General features: G+C 40.7%; 1 protein-coding gene across 2 annotated transcripts; it reads left to right on the top strand.

Annotated features, from left to right (window-relative positions):
• The first annotated feature begins 624 nt into the window (after positions 1 to 624).
• Positions 625 to 10,380, top strand: LOC309828131 (histone-lysine N-methyltransferase SETMAR). Of its 2 annotated transcripts, none has more exons than XM_082663229.1 (2): positions 625 to 814; positions 7,829 to 10,380. In XM_082663229.1, exons 1-2 carry the CDS (start codon positions 698 to 700, stop codon positions 8,666 to 8,668), a joined length of 957 nt encoding a protein of 318 aa, XP_082519355.1. In that variant the 5' UTR covers positions 625 to 697; the 3' UTR covers positions 8,669 to 10,380. The 2 variants fall into 2 exon arrangements, with proteins under 2 accessions (XP_082519355.1, XP_082519356.1); XM_082663230.1 differs by having other exon boundaries at positions 625 to 772.
• Positions 10,381 to 16,338: the final 5,958 nt, after the last annotated feature.

A 16,338-nucleotide genomic window follows, 5' to 3' on the forward strand; every position in this document is an offset into this window, starting at 1 on the left:
GGGTCAGCGAGCTTTGGGAAGGCTGAAAATATTCCACTGGATTCAGCAATTTCGACGTTATCGGAATCCTTTGCGGGGCGGGTATCGGTTTCCTCAGAGCAGGGGAAGCCGAAAGGAAACAGGGATCCCAGTCTGGGAGCGCGCGGCGGACTCGATACACAGCCTTCCGACGCCCAGTCAGGCTATTCCGCCCCCGAACGCAAACACCATCACACACACCCCAGCTGCCCCACAAGTTCCAGGACTTCGGAGACCCGGGGGTGTTTTACTCCCTCAGCTTAGGGCGCGCCCCTGCCTCCGCGCCAGCTAGCTTCCAAACCCTCAGACACACGGACAAACGACCTCGCCTCGAAAACCCTCCCTGGGCTCACAGGAAAAATTCAAGCACTTCACTGTGTGTTCCCAAAGCTTTGTCCATACCTTACAAGGTTTTGTATTATCTGTTGTGCACCTGGCTCGAAACAAAAACCGAGCCAGACCAAAAAAAGTCAAGGAACGCAGAGTGAGAGTCGAGGGAGGTGACGCCCTCACAGGCAAACTTCTGATAGGGGAGATAAAAACTACGACTCCCATGAGGCTGTGCGGCCCCGGGACCCGACTCCCAGCGCCCTCTGCGAGGTTCAAGAGAGTCTAGGTGGTAGACGCATCGTGTCGGCGCAAAACGGCCGCTAAAGCCGTGCAGAACTGGCCCTGCGGGATGGCGGCCTCTGAGGAGGAGCCTGAGGCCTTGACGGAGCAGCTGGACGTCGCGCGGCGCCTGGAAAATTTGCCTGTGAGCGCGTGGCCCCCAGGGACAGAGCCAGAGCCCTTTCAGGTAGGGGGCGGGGCTCGGCCAGCCCAAGAGCTGCGCGCGGCCCCCGAGGGCGTGGCCGGTACCCTTTTCTATGGAGGCGGAGCTAGGCGGTCACGAGCGCTGCGCGCGCAGCCCGGGGATGGGGCTGGCGCCCTTTCAGGTGGATTGCCGGGGTAAGTGGTAGCTGGGTTCAGTTCTCAATTACCCTACGTGGTAGTGCTTCGATTGTTGTCTCCAAGTTTCTAGACCTTTTTTTTAACCCGATCGCACAGTCTGCTAGCGGGAAAAGCTCTTAAATAGTTCACAGGTTTCGGTCTTTTCCCATTAACCCTTCGCAATGACCTTTACATGTTCTTTTCTGCCCATAGACTGGCAGTTCCCTGAAGGCAAAACCAGAGGTCTCATGAGGTCCCTTGGAAAGAGCCGTGAGAACCTGGCTTTTTGTCCTGGTTCTGTCCCCAGAACTCGTTGAGATCTGGGGCAAATCAGTTGCCTCTCTGGTCTCAAATGTCTTGTTTGTAAGATAAGCCATGGGGCCCATTAACGGATCTTAGCCTAGTGTCATGATTAAAAACTTAGCTTCTAGAGTCATTTAGTTGAGGTTTCCCTCATGCTGTGAGCACTTTGGCAAATATAAATAGCCTCAGCTAAGCCTTAGAGTCCTCCCGTGTGCGATTAAAATAGTAATAACTCTCTCCGGATTGCTTCGAGAATTACAGGTAAAATACAGTTCCTGGTTTGCTGACAGAACTCAATAAATGTTAACTACTATTATTACCTCAAAGTCCTTTGTGCTCCAACCTTCTCATCCCTTTGACCTTGGCCTGCATGTTGCCTAAGGAACAAGGAATGACAAAAAAAAAAAAAAAAAAAAACAAGGATTGTTGGTTGGAGTGGAAAGAGCCCTGGACTTGGAAGTAGGAGAGCTAGATTCAGGGCTTAGCATCTCAGCCATGTCTCAGAGCCTGAGTTTCTTCATCTGCAAAATGAAAATAATTAAAGTTTTAGTGCCCTTGTCACACCCATTATTGATATCAAACCCTGTCTGTCCTTCCTAGGGTTATTTTGAAAATCAAGTAAGAGGACAGATTCAGCAGTTTTCAAAGAGTAGAGCAGGCTATTAATGTTAGAAATGGTTAGTTTTCCTCAAACTACATTAGGCAGTTTATCATTAATAATACAGGTGGCTAGCGCCATATTGAACACTGATCCCTAAAAGCTTATTGAAGACCAAACATTGCTGAATGCCTGGTCTAAAACATTGACATATGTTCTCTTTCTTCAAAAGATAATTGAGTGCCTATAATGTGCCTGGCACTGTGTTAAGCTAGGCATAGAAGATAAGATGGTGCCAATACAATTCCTGCCCTTGAACTTACAAGAGCATATGGAAAGCACTATATGGGGGGCAGAGGAAGCCTTGTGATTGATCCTTATACCTACAGTTGATGGGCATAAATGAAAATTAGGAGACTAAGACTCAATCCCACAGTGTTCTAGCTTCCTGGCTGTATGCACAGCTCTAGGTAGACTTAGAGTTACAAATAGAAGACAGGATCCATTCCTTAAGGAGCTTATAGTCTTACCAAGAAGATAAAACATGCTTGAAACATGTAAATAACAAGCCTAAAAGGGCCTTCAACTAGTTTGCTTCCATATATTCATGGAGCACAATACCAGTCTTACAAAAGGTCAGAACAGCTTGCTTGCCCCAAACCCTGCCTTCACAGGCATGTGCACACATAAGAATTAAGGCATGAAAAACTCAGAGTAAAAATAACTTTGTGTCTAGTTTGCCTTTGGATCCTGTATGAAAAGGCAAAAAGAACATTCAAATGTTCAGATCGGAAACAAGCACATCATAATGCCATCGGGGTCAAAAGACAAGTAGAAAATAAACCGATTGATTTTCTTGAACTAAGAGTTGGATCTAGCCATTTTTCAGGTTTCTGAAACCAGCTTCAAATATCCTTTTTAAGGTCTCAACATGACCTTGACAAGAATTGTCTGGCTCACAGTCTCCTAATAGCTGCTTGGAGAAAAAACAAACTCATTGGGGCTAGAGGCCAAGTACAAAGATTCTTGTAGCTGGTGTTTCAAAACAACCAAAAATGGAATGAAGATTTCCACAGCACTTCCTTAAAATTCAGAATTGAGGCCTAGATTTTAAGCCCAGAATATTGTGCAGTGTCATGTTTCAGTTTCTGGGGTTTTGGTACAGAATGTGACTCAGAAAAGTTAGTCTTCCAATCAAAAATTATTAAGAGCTTCAATTAAGCAATCAAATAATATTTCCTGAGCCCCCTGCTCTGTGCCTAGTACTATGGATAGGAACCCAACCCCTATCACCACTCCATACCCCAAACCTCCTGACCATGCCTTTCCTTAAGACATTTGGTAGGAAGGTCGGACCTACACACTTAGAGCCCAACAGTCTATGCCACTTAGATCCCAAAGTTCATACTATTAATAAGTGCAGGTCTACTTCAGATAAGGGAGAAATTAATTGTAGCCAAGGAGGTACAATATAATTGCACTTTAACATGCTGTCCTCTGTTTACATTTTGGCTTCTTGGGTGACCATAGTTTATAAAAAAATTCTCAAGTTTTCTGTCACAAAATGTGAAGTCTCCATCCAGTTCTTCACGGATCTGGTTTCTAGTGCATTTTGCACTGATCGTTTTGTATTTATTCTCAACTCTTACATGATCAATTTTGCACTTTGATACATACCAGGAAAAAGTAAAGCTTTTGTTATGACTACTGAAAAAATGATAAAAATCCCATTCTTCATGTCCTCCTTTGTATTTTTCTGACTTGCTCTTTCTAAATCCCAGCATGTGCATACAATACACAATAAGGTAATATTTACTGATGATTGAAAGCAGTCTGTGCTGGGTCAACTCTCAGTTTCCCCCCATCAAGATGGATAAATAATGGAGGTAGGACTATAATCATATGGTTTTCCAAACATAATTTTGGTTTGAGTATGTTTAAACCTGAGAAGTTTAACTCCAAACCTATTTTTTCCACCACCCTACTAGATAGCCTGCATAATTCATATTGAACACTTAATGTGCCAGCCACTAGAGAAAGCTTTTTACGTGGTTTCTCACATTTATTTCCTTCATAGAAACCTGTAAGAGAAATAGAAAGGGAATGTTTAGAGAGCTTAATGTGCCAGAAATATATGATGTTTTAAATATAAAATCTCGAAATAATATCTAGAAGAATTTAAGAAAGTTACTATTTTAAAAGTACAAAGTGGCCCACACAGAGTATAGTGTTATGTTCATTAAATTTCTTGAGAACCTTTCCCCCCTCAGATATAGGTAGTGTCCCTCTTTTATAGTTGCCAACGCATACTTTAGCAAGTCACTCGCTGTAAGGTCACAGTGCTAATAAGATCCTAGTCCTGTATGTGTCTCCTCTAGGACATTCCATGTTCTGCATTAAGACGTTCTCCACTGCTTGCCCTGTGTTCAGGCCACAGTCACAGTTTTCCTGGCTAGCCTCCTTCACGCTTTGCTCCATTCTCACCTCCCGGTTGGAGACCTCATTGCTCATTAGCCGTTTATATCTTTGACTAAATTTTCCAGCCATTTCCTGGAACCATTCTCAGCTTCCACCCTGGGTTTATTAGTCAAGACTCATTTGTTTGCAAGAAACGTAAATACAACACAAACTGACTCAGGCAAAAAAGGGAAGGAATTTCCTCATATAACAGCAGAGTCCGAGACTGTTAACTGTAGGCATCTCTGGATCCAGGAACTCTCAAGGTGTCATCAGATATTTCTCTCTACCACCTCCCTGCTTCGCACCCCTGCTCCCCTTTCCTGCGGTGGGCCACACACTCAGTAGGTCTTATGTGTGTCGTACAACTTGGGAATGCCTGATGGATACTCTGTAGGTTAGCAAACCCAGTGGAAAAAGAATGCCTCTTCCCTAATTTTTTCAGCAGGAGTCCCAGAACTATATTTCATTGACCTGGCTTATGTCCTGTGCCCATCCATGAACCAAAAATACTGTTGAAAAGAGCAAGCGATGTTCTGATTAGCCAGGTTTAGGGCCCACCCAACCTGAAGCCCCATGCAAACCATTAAGACAAGAATGAGAAGGGTTCCCCTGGGAAGACTCAGGATGCTTTCATCAGAAGAAGAATAGATGCTGCATCGATTTTAAAACATGTCCAGGATTTGATCTCTCCTTGGCTTAGGGTAAGCACAAAAACCCCTCAGGGTAACACCCTTTTTGGATCAGTTTGGTCCTGGGCTTTGTACCAGGGAGTAGGGTACAGACTATGGAAAGAGTGTTACAAATGGGGAGTATTTAAGCTGATGCCAGCTGATTCCTAATTTGTAACACACTTAACATTAGCTTTCTGAAACGCAGAATTTAAGTTTATATGGCATATAAATATTTGAATAAAATGTCAGATTATTTCTGAAAAATATAATTAACTTTTCAATATGTAGATACCTGAAAAGATAGATGATTACATAATGATATGTTAAATCAGACCACAGTTTTCAAAAGACTATTCTTTAGTATAGCCATTTTCCTAAATCAGGTAAAATATCTTTTTGGAATGGTATTTAACCAACCTTTTTACGAAGGAGAAAGTGGAAACATATAGAGATAAAATGATTTGTGATTATTATTGGTATCAGGGTCAATGATTACATCGATCAAGGGGGAAAATATATTCTCTTTAAACAGGAAGATTATCCAGAAGTCTCTATTATCCTTTGGACGGCGTTTGCAGCTCATTTGGAATCAGCTACCATTTGTAATCTAAGTCTCTAAAGGATCTGAGATTGTGCAAAAAGTTTAAATTGAAGAATTTTTAAAAATGTATCACCAGATTCTCCAAAATCTTATTTTAAATGTAAAAGTAAAAATAAGCAAATAATAGTATTTTTTCCAGAAAGTATTTATCCATATGCAAATAAGTTCAACAAGGAATAATATGCTCTCCTGGTTAGAAAACTACAGTAAGTCAGAGCTTATTTTAAAAGTGGTTATCTGCATCAAAAAATAAATAAATCACCTTAGAGTTTAATGATTTCTATAGTACATTAAAATTTATGCACCTTTAAGAACAAATCAAGTGAAAAGAATTCTTCATGAAAAGTTTAACAAAGTGGTAGTAAAATCGTCATTTTACAAGCACTTCTTAAAATGTCTCAGTAAGCATTTCTAAGTTGACTCTTAAAGTCTGGAAGTAGATTCTGTAAAAGACAGCAGTCATTGAATTTGACTGATGGGGCATCTTTTTCTAAGCCATCCTTCATCCTTTTATGACATCTCTGCTAAGCTAAAGCTGTAAGAACCGACACAAACAGGAGAAGCTATTTCCACTCTCCACCCCCAAATCACTTTTTAAGCAGTATTGGCCTTCTCCCCCTCCCCCACAGGTACGCCCACTCACCACTCTTTCACAGAAGGATGTCAATCCTTCCCCGCTAGCTCAGGGTTTTTTAAAGTATAGGATTTTGCACCTAACTGCATAGCTCCACCAAGGCCTCCACAGGGAGTATAACTACATGCTGCTCAATACTTTTTCTAAAAGTATTGACACAATGTTAATGGATAATTGACTGAAAGGCTAATAATTGACGTTCCTCTGGATATGCTAAATTCTGTCGACTGGTCTCTTGCAGAACTGCTCTTACTGACTTCATGTGGCAGGATGCCAACAGCCTTTATTGAGGGTCGGAATGAATGAAATGAAAAACAGCCCATGAAACTGCGTCCTGGTAAAGAATGGTTTAGACAGACTCATTTGTCAAATTTCTCTCCCATCTCCCTACTAGAAACAGTCAATGCTTCTGAACAGTGAGATTATTCCTTACAGACAGTACAAGCCATACATCTAATTATATTTCCCTCTTTGCAGTGGCTGTTCTTGGGCAGAGCCAAATGTCCAGTCTACTTCTGCTGCACACTTAGTGTGTCTAAGCTCTCTCGACTTATTTTTCCCTTCACCTTACTTTCCTTACCTATTGTTCATTTATCTTCCCTCTTTGTAAGCTTCATTAAATCCTTTCTGGAACAAAACAAGTATAAATAAATGAATTGTTCTACACATGAAGAAATATGCTGGGCTCATGAGAGATACTGTAATCTTCAGGGTTTGAGAATATGCTTCATTTTGCCAGTGAGGCAATAACCAGAGGTCAGGTTTCACAGAGACACTTTAGACTTAAGACTTCTTTATCATAACATTTTATAAATGTAACATTTTGAAAATACAGGTACGTGTAAAAGACAGAAACTTTTTTGTATACTCCCTTTCACACTTAATAAGAACAGGATTTCTTTACATGTACATAATATATCTACAATAAATTTTAATATCTATTAACATTATGTGACAATTTTTGGAATTATCTCTGCAAGTTTTTTGCCAAATTTCTGCTTTTAACTTTGTGAAGACTCAAATAGAACTATAAGGTAATAGCATTTTTAAAAAACATGAGAGAATATATAAGAATTTAGATAATCTTCAAATTTAAAAATTCTTTTAAAAAATCAATGGAAGACCCTCTCCCAAAGGCCATTTTTCATTGATTTATCATTTATGACTTTCTTATCCCCAAAAAGGATCTGAGGTAACTCACAATAAAAATACATATATGCATTTGTATTATCAGATAAATGTGAAAGAGATAAAAGCCAAGGAGGAAACACATAACTGCATTCAAAACCTAAATTCAGCACTGATTTTCCTGACACCTAAAGCTAACAGGGAAACAAAATGGATTACAAATTTTTCAATATCTGATAAGAGAAAAATACATAAATTTTTCCACTGCTTAAAAGGAAACCACCAAATTTTAAATCTAAAAATTAACCCTGGTTTTTAAATTGGAGAGAGATGTTTTCAGGCAATATTGTAATATATTGCATTTTGTCATTTTTGTTTCATTCTGTTTGTTGGAATTAGAAACTGTCTCAGCCAAAAGCTGCTTGAAATACAGGTGAGATATATGACCTGCCGTGCTGACTTAACAGTATTTCTGTTTTTTGCAGTATACTCCTGATCATGTAGCCGGGCCTGGAGGAGACACTGATCCCACTCTGATAACCTTTCCCGGATGCGTTTGTCTCAGAACTCCCTGCCTCCCTGGAACTTGCTCCTGTCTCCGTCGTGAGAAGAACTATGATGATAATTTATGCCTCAGACACATAGGATCAGAAGCAAAGTGCGCTGAGCCAGTTTTTGAATGCAATGTCCTGTGTCAGTGCAGCGACCACTGCAGGAACAGAGTGGTCCAGCGGGGTCTGCAGTTCCACCTCCAGGTGTTCAAGACAGATCGCAAAGGCTGGGGACTTCGTACCTTGGACTTTATACCAAAAGGACGGTTTGTCTGTGAATATGCTGGCGAGGTTTTAGGATTCCCAGAAGTACAGAGAAGAATTCAGTTACAAACAATACACGATTCGAATTACATTATAGCCGTCAGGGAGCATGTTTATAATGGGCAGGTAATGGAAACGTTCATTGATCCTACCTCTATAGGAAATATTGGAAGATTCCTTAACCATTCTTGTGAGCCAAACCTATTGATGATTCCTGTCCGAGTCAACTCGATGGTACCAAAGTTGGCACTTTTTGCAGCCAAAGACATTGTGCCAGAAGAAGAACTCTCTTATGACTATTCAGGAAGATTTCTTAATCTGCTGGATAGTGAAGACAAAGAAAGGTTGGATAATGGGAAATTAAGGAAACCTTGTTATTGTGGTGCTGAATCATGTGCTGCGTTCCTGCCTTATGACAGCTCACTGTACTGCCCCTCAGAAAAGCCAAACACGAGTGAGGAAGGAAAAGTAGAGCAGAAGCGTGTCTGGCCTCGCAGTGGACGAGAATGAGGAGGAATCGAGTGTGTTTGGCTCAGCCCTTCCTGGGTTCCCCTCTTACAAGCAGCTCACCCTCAGGGTCAGTCTCTGCTCTGTGGTAAGGAGCTTGCCCCTCACTGTAGGGGAGCCCAGTGGTTGTAACTTAGGAATGTGGCAGAGACTACAGATTGTCCAGCAACACTCTCTCTCCCCTTCTATCATAGAATTCTCAGTTTTTAGCTGGGTACATGACTGCCGAGAATGCTCACTTTTCCTAGTGAGATGTGGCTAAGGGACTATGTCATAGCTAGTGGGATATGAGGGAAAACGTTGTGCCCTTAAGTGGAGATATCCTTCCCTTATCCCACTCTTTTTTCTTCTTGGCTGGAATGTATACATGATACCTGGAGCTGAAGCATCCATGCCATACCCCAAAATAACCTTGGGGAAGGAAGCCACACATAGCAAATCAGCAAAATTGAAAGGAGTCTGGAGGCTGTACACTGTCCAACACTCTACCAGCCCTGATCTGACACCTCTGGACTATTCGGTGAGAAACTGTGTCTTCGTCATTTATGCCACTGTTATTTTGAACTTTCTAGTACTAGCACCAAACCTAATCAGTGATCCAAGGAAACCCTGATGGCTGAATACCTAAACCTTCCTTTCCAGTCAATTTTATCAGTAATAAGGCTGGTATTTTCATTTCTGTATGACTCCAGCAGTTTATTTCTCATCTGTTTCTAAACATATCAAGGAAAAGGGCATGATGAATTATCACCTGCTAAAACCCTAATGATTATCACCAATAGTGAAAAATATAACCATGAGAATGACTTCCACGTATAACAAAAAGTCATAAAAGGAAACAAATTGTAAAATTTTTGCTATATACCTGCTGTACTTCAAGGCTTGTGAAGTTATGCTTCAAACAGCCTCACTTCATGTATTAACGACATGAAAATAACCCTGTCAACACCACCAAAGGTGATGGGAGTTTTATAATTCAATTTAAACTTCTGGAGAGGCAAAAATCTATTATTTCTTTTTCTAGTACATTTAGACCCTACCACCAGGAGACTCTGTGCTTTCAAAGTTATATCATAGGGACCCATGTTATATATAACACTCTACTCCTGTATGATATCATAAGTAGGATACTTGTACATTTTAAGTGAATGAAATGTATGGTATGTGAATTATATCTCAATAAAACTGTTAAAATAATAACTATGTTAGGGTTTGCGTATTCACATAGCATTATCAGGAATGGTTCCATGTGAATAGATGATAGTAGAGTACACATAAAATGCCCCAAACTACAAATGTGCAGTGTCTAAAACAATGAATTTTTCCTCCAAACTCATCATTTCTCCCTGCCAGCCTTCCTCTATAACTGATTTCTCTGAAGCAGTCCTGCTTTTTGTAAGGCAGCTTGTATCTCTCATTTTAAAATGGCCTTTCTCCTCCTCACAGGGGCTTCTAGTAACTGAGCTACTTAAGAGGCAATAAGGAAATGGTCAGAAGGAACATGAGTGGCTCACTGTTTGATGTTCCAGATACCCTTTCCTTCTTCCTTGTGCTCCGTATCTATTGAATATCACCGTCTGTGTATCAGAAATACTCCAGTTAGGACACGAGCAGCATCCTCCATCTTGATGTCTCTTCCAAGACAGAACTCACTGAATATAGACCCTTGGAGTTTTTTGTACTCACACACGAGTTTATTCTTTTTTTTTTTTTTTTTTTTTGCGGTACGCGGGCCTATCACTGTTGTGGCCTCTCCCGTTGCAGAGCACAGGCTCCGGATGCGCAGGCTCAGCGGCCATGGCTCACGGGCCCAGCCGCTCCGCGGCATGTGGGATCTTCCCGGACCGGGGCATGAACCCGCGTCCCCTGCATCGGCAGGCTGACTCTCAACCACTGTGCCACCAGGGAAGCCCCACAAGTTTATTCTTAAATAGCAATGTAGCCTGGAAATAAGATTCCTAAAGAAAGAGTTGAAGACTCTTCCAAGTCTTTTCTAGGTAGTGAGTTAACTGCATTTACTTAATTGCCATGTTCCTAAGAAAGTTGACACTTCTACTTTTGAGAGCAAACATTAAAAGATATACTTCTGCTTGACTATTATCCTAATATAAAAAAACATAACTTTTTTACAATTATAAATTAGTGTAAAATTAGAATTTTAAAAGGTGTTATGTGTCTTCATGGAATTAAAACATAAAAATGGCTCTGAAGTCAATTTCCACTGAATTCACTAAGAATGTGGAAACGTGTACCTTGGAAACTGTTTTGGCCCAAGAATAATAAAGATCATACTTGGAGGACAAAACTTTTCAAATCTTTTTTAAATTAATGTTTTTAAAATTAATATTCACAAAATATCAGTGGCTGATAGATTTTGTTCTTGGCTAAATGGAAAATTTTGCCTTAATTGAAATGAATATTCAGAGATTATTTTTCTCCCTCCCTGTTTTCAGTATTAGGCCCCAATACTGCCTAACTCTGAAGCATAAGGCAGGAGTGGATTAAGTACATCAACGGTAGACTAATTTGCATAGAACAGAGGATTTTATCTTAAACTCAGGAAGATCTCATTTAAAAAGGGGGAAAAAAATCTCCCAAAGTTGTTTTCATTCCCTTAAGTGTTCAAATAATGTTCTCTGTGTAACATATTCCTTATTACATGTTCCTCTCCAGTGTGTTAGTGTTCAGCAAGTTACTGAACCTCTAACTCTGAATTCCCTTTTCTGGATACAGCATTTTTGGGAGAATCAAATAAGTTAACACTTGTAAAGCGTTTAAACAATGATGCAGCACTAAGACAGCTATAACCAAAAAGACAACTACAAGTGTTGACAAGGATGTGGAGAAATTAGAACCTTCGTATATTGCTGGTAGAGTTGTAAAATTGCACAAGTACTTTGTAAAGCCATTTGGTTAGTTCCTTAAAATGTTACACATAGAGTAACCACCTGTCCCAGTAACTCCATTCCTAGGTAATAGACCCAAGAGAAACGAAAACATGTCCCACCAAAAACTGTATGCAATCTTTATAGTGGCATTATTGGTAATAGCGAAAAAGTAGACACAACCCAAATGTCCACTGACTGATGAATGAATAAACAATATGTGGTATCCATATCACAGAGTATTATTCAACCAGGAAAAGGAGTGAAGTGCTGACACATGCCACAACATAGATAAACCTTGAAAATACTATGTTAAATGAAAGAAGCCAGACACAAACAGCCACAAATTGTATGATCCTATTTATATGAAATGTCCAGAATAAGCAACTATAGACACATAAAGTAGATTAATGGTTGCCAGGGGCTGGTGGAGAGGGAGGTATAGGAAGTGATTGCTAATGGGTTCAGAGTTTCTTTTTAGGGTGAATATACTAAAAACCCCTTTCAAGTGATGACTGTCGTGTTACATGATTTATATCTCCATAAAGCTGTCATAAGAAAATGAAACAAGAAGATACGGGTGCCTCTCACTTGGAAACTGGTAACCTGTAACTGTGAACGTTGCTCTCACGAATAAACACTCTCAGATCCCAAGGAAATTCTTCTCCACTTGCTTTATGTCCTCAAAACAAAACATGACCGTGTCTAAGGTGGTGATTTTTTTGTGGCTATCACCACTATCAGAGACAGACCAGTGAGATTTTGAACAGTAGGAGTGCTTAATTTGGTAAGAACATGGATGGATTAATTAGTCAGATCCTTCCTCTCAGACAGCATGAATGCAATTCTTAAATAACAAAGTAATGTTTCCTTGTAGTATTGAATATCAACTTTCTTGCCTCTCTTTCTGTTCAAGTTTGTGGTTCCAGAGATCTGTGTGGTTCCTCACGAATCAGCACAGTATTCGTTACAGTTGCACATGGAGACAGAAGTATTTTGCAATATTAAGCAATTCATATTACTTTTCCATTTGTAAATGTGTGCGTCTAGAGGTCTGATACTGGTTCTTCACATTACTTCACATTACTTAGTTCTCATAACATTTAAGAGAGTTAAAATGACAACATAAGTGATAGCAGTTTATATGATGTAATTAATATATTTTCTGCAATGATAATAATTCATCAGATATGATATCATTACAATGTTTGGACATGATAAGTAAATTTCATGATTTATTTTCAACTCTGTTTCAGCGGAGTAAAGCTTTCTTAAAATGACATTAATACGGCTTCCCTGGTGGCGCAGTGGTTGAGAGTCCACCTGCTGATGCAGGGGACACGGGTTCATGCCCCGGACCGGGAGGATCCCACATGCCGCGGAGCGGCTGGGCCCATGAGCCATGGCCGCTGAGCCTGCGCGTCTGGAGCCTGTGCTCCACAAGGGGAGAGGCCACAACAGTGAGAGGCCCGCGTACCGCAAAAAAAAAAGAGCTACAATAACTCAGAAAAGATGGTCTCATTTGGTATCATTGTTAACAGAACATCAACCATGTGAAAATCTTGTTTATAACAGCACAATTTATGATTTTACTGAAAGGACAATAAGAAGAATTATTTTTTGGCATAAATATGTAAAAAATTATGAATCACATAGTTCATTATTTTATTATTCATCCAAACATTGCCAACTCAGTTGGATGCCCAGGAATGAGCAAAGATAATTAAATTTAGTCACATATGATATTTTGCCAACTTCACTCATATAAAAACCCTAACTTTATACATGTTTTCCATTCTTGTGGTTATGAAGACATTTTTGTCAAACTTGATTTATAACTTTTAAATATTTCTACATACTGCCTGTGGATTTCCCATAAGCTGTCCTGGCCTCGATGCTTATAAAGGGAGGGAAGAAACTAGCTTCCCTGGTAAGGCTGTTAAGTGACTCACATAAAATAATGGATTTATATAGGCTATAAAGTACTATATAAATTTGGTTATCATTACAGGCATATTTCTGGGTTTACACTCTGCTACACAGAACCGAACGCACACGTTATCATATTATCATAGTCAAGATTCATTTAGAGTCCATATAATGGTAAGTCTTTCTTGGTGGTAAATGTTATGGGAGTATTAGAATAAGCTCCCAAAGGAGTTCTGTTAATCAATTAAATAAAAGGATACTTGTCTTTGATCATTTAATTATAGCCAAATTATGAACAGAATCTGAAGAACATCCTTGGAGCTCCCTTTTACTTTATAACTACTTGGGATTTCCCTGGGATGATAAAAAGCCTTGCTAGTTTTGTATATATTGTTAGTCGGTTAATGGCCTTAGTTTTTGCCTCACTGCCCAAAGCTACAAGTCATCCGTACCTCTACCTCCTCCTCTCCATAACCAATCAGTCACCAAGTCCTATAAATTCCCTGCCCTACACATCTCTCAAATCTGTTCCGGTTTGCCCCGTTATTGTTTTATGCCATGCTTCCATCATTTCTTCCCGGCAACAGCCTCTCGGCCTCACCATCCCCACAGTGCATCCTCTGCCTTTAAAGCCTTCAGTGACTTCTCATCACACTCAGGACAGAGCCAAAACTTCTCAAGATGACCAGAAGGCCCCTGCCCCCCTCTCCACCTCATCTCTCACTCATCTTCTCACTCCGAGGTCCACCTTGAAAAGCCATGTGCCCTCTCACCCTCCCCTTCCCAACCACGACATCTCCTATGCTGCTTGTTTACATGGCTACTAGGCAGCTAAAATAACAAGACAGCCAGTAATATATTCTGTTTTTTTCCCTGTCTCTTCTTCCTTCCTTCCCCCCTTCTCCTATTTCTATTTGCTGCTAGCTGGCTAGCCAGCACTTCCATCAGCCTGCTGTCTCCTTGTCATTCATCTTCCTTCGGCCACCTGCCCAGCCTTGTCCTCACTGCCAAATCTCCACAGCTGAACTGGGAAAATACAAATTACTTGATCTACCACAATACCATCCCTGCTGTGTACTGCTCTGCTAACTTTGGTTAGTCGTCTGGTCCAGACATACTCAATGCTCCCTGTTTATAAGGGCAGCCAGTTACACAGTGCTGATGCCACTGATTCCAACCCCACATGTCCCATGGCCTCTGCTCACCATGTCCCTCTCTGACCAGCCCACCCTCCACCCTCCCTCCATCCCTAGACCACTTCTGTCTTCTTTTTCTAACCTACCACCAGCTCAAAGCATTTGTACATAGTAGGCAGACACAGAAAAGGGCCTCCAAACAAATCTAAGACATAGTTCTCCTAGCCTGTATTTAAGTATAATTGAATTCCCTCAATTAGAGCTTCCATTTACCCTCAAGGCAAAGTGGGTTTGTTTTTGTTGTTTATTTTGGAAGTGTCTGCTTGCTTGCCAATCTGTTTCTCCTGCTTTCCCCAAGACTTAAAAATAAACTCTTTCCCCTTTCCTCTGCAGTAACCAACCTACCTCTTCCCCACACCTCCTCCCCCAATTGTACACTCATCGGGATGCATTCTCCGCTCTTTTGAGGGTGGAAATAAGGATGGTTCAAAGACTAATCCTAGATCTTCAACAAACACCAGACCTCCCACTACCCTAACTTGCCCTGCAGAAATTGCTCCCAAATTTTTGACTAGTTTAAGACCATTTTAGCTACTAAATTGTTGATTTTTTTTTGGCTAGTGAGAGAACTTACAATAACCTAATATTTACTATCACTACCCTTTCAGAAAGAGAAGGCACAGGGAAGGGGGACACATACCCCTTAAAATCTCTCAGCAGTTCTTAAAATGAAATCAGTGTAGCTTTAAAAACAACATGACACCTGGTCCTTATTTTTCTTCGCCAAGACCAGTACTTGGGAAGTGGTTCTGGTTGATCCACCCACTCATCTAAACAACTGTTATTTGTTCATTAATTCAATTCATTCATTCATTCACAAACATTTATCAAGTATCTAGTATGTGCTGGGTGGTGTGAAGTCAAGTCCCTGAATTCATATTTAATTCAGCAAATGTTTCCAAGCACCTACTATCCTACATTCTGGAGAAATAAGAGACCAAAACCCATCTTCATTCCCAAAGTGTTTAGAGTCCAATAAGGGGAAAGAAATTAGAGTGAGAGGGTCTCAAGGGTCTACACATTATGTCTATACTTCTTAAGTCTTTGAAACACTTTAATTTGGTGTGTGTGTACAAATTTGGCATTTGTGTGATTGATTTATGCCTAGCTCCTCTGTTGGACTTGAGGACTGGGACCAGATCTAATTTTGCTCACCAGTTTCTCTCTAGCTACTTAATACTTAGTAGTATTAATACTAGTAGTATTAATACTAGTAATCTCTAGATACTTAATGGGTATCACTGAGTGAATGAACTATATAGTGTGATGAACCTGACATCTTTAGGATGAAGTCCAAATTCTTTATGGGAGCACCTTAATGCCTTCCACAGTCTAGCTTTTCAGCAAACCCCCACTGCTCACTTCTCATTCTATGACCTATAGTCCCTCTGGGTAGCTCTCCATTTCCTCATCAGGCCTTGGGGGAAGTTCTGCTCTTGCTGCTCTCCTCCTTCAGGACAACTCCCCTCTCCCACCCTTCCACCCCTCCCTTCATTGCTTAGTGACTTCTTTCCCATCCTTCTTGAAAGTCTCAACTCAAATCCCACTTCCTCTGTGAGGCATGTGTTTGGGTTCCCTGGAGAGCACACTCAGAGGAAGGTTGGAGTGCAGGAAGATTAGCAGGGGATGCCGCTGGGATTAGCACCTGTGATCGAATGGAAGG

This window comes from Grampus griseus, assembly GCF_964374135.1.
Source record: "Grampus griseus genome assembly, chromosome: 10".
Taxonomy (NCBI): domain Eukaryota; kingdom Metazoa; phylum Chordata; class Mammalia; order Artiodactyla; family Delphinidae; genus Grampus; species Grampus griseus.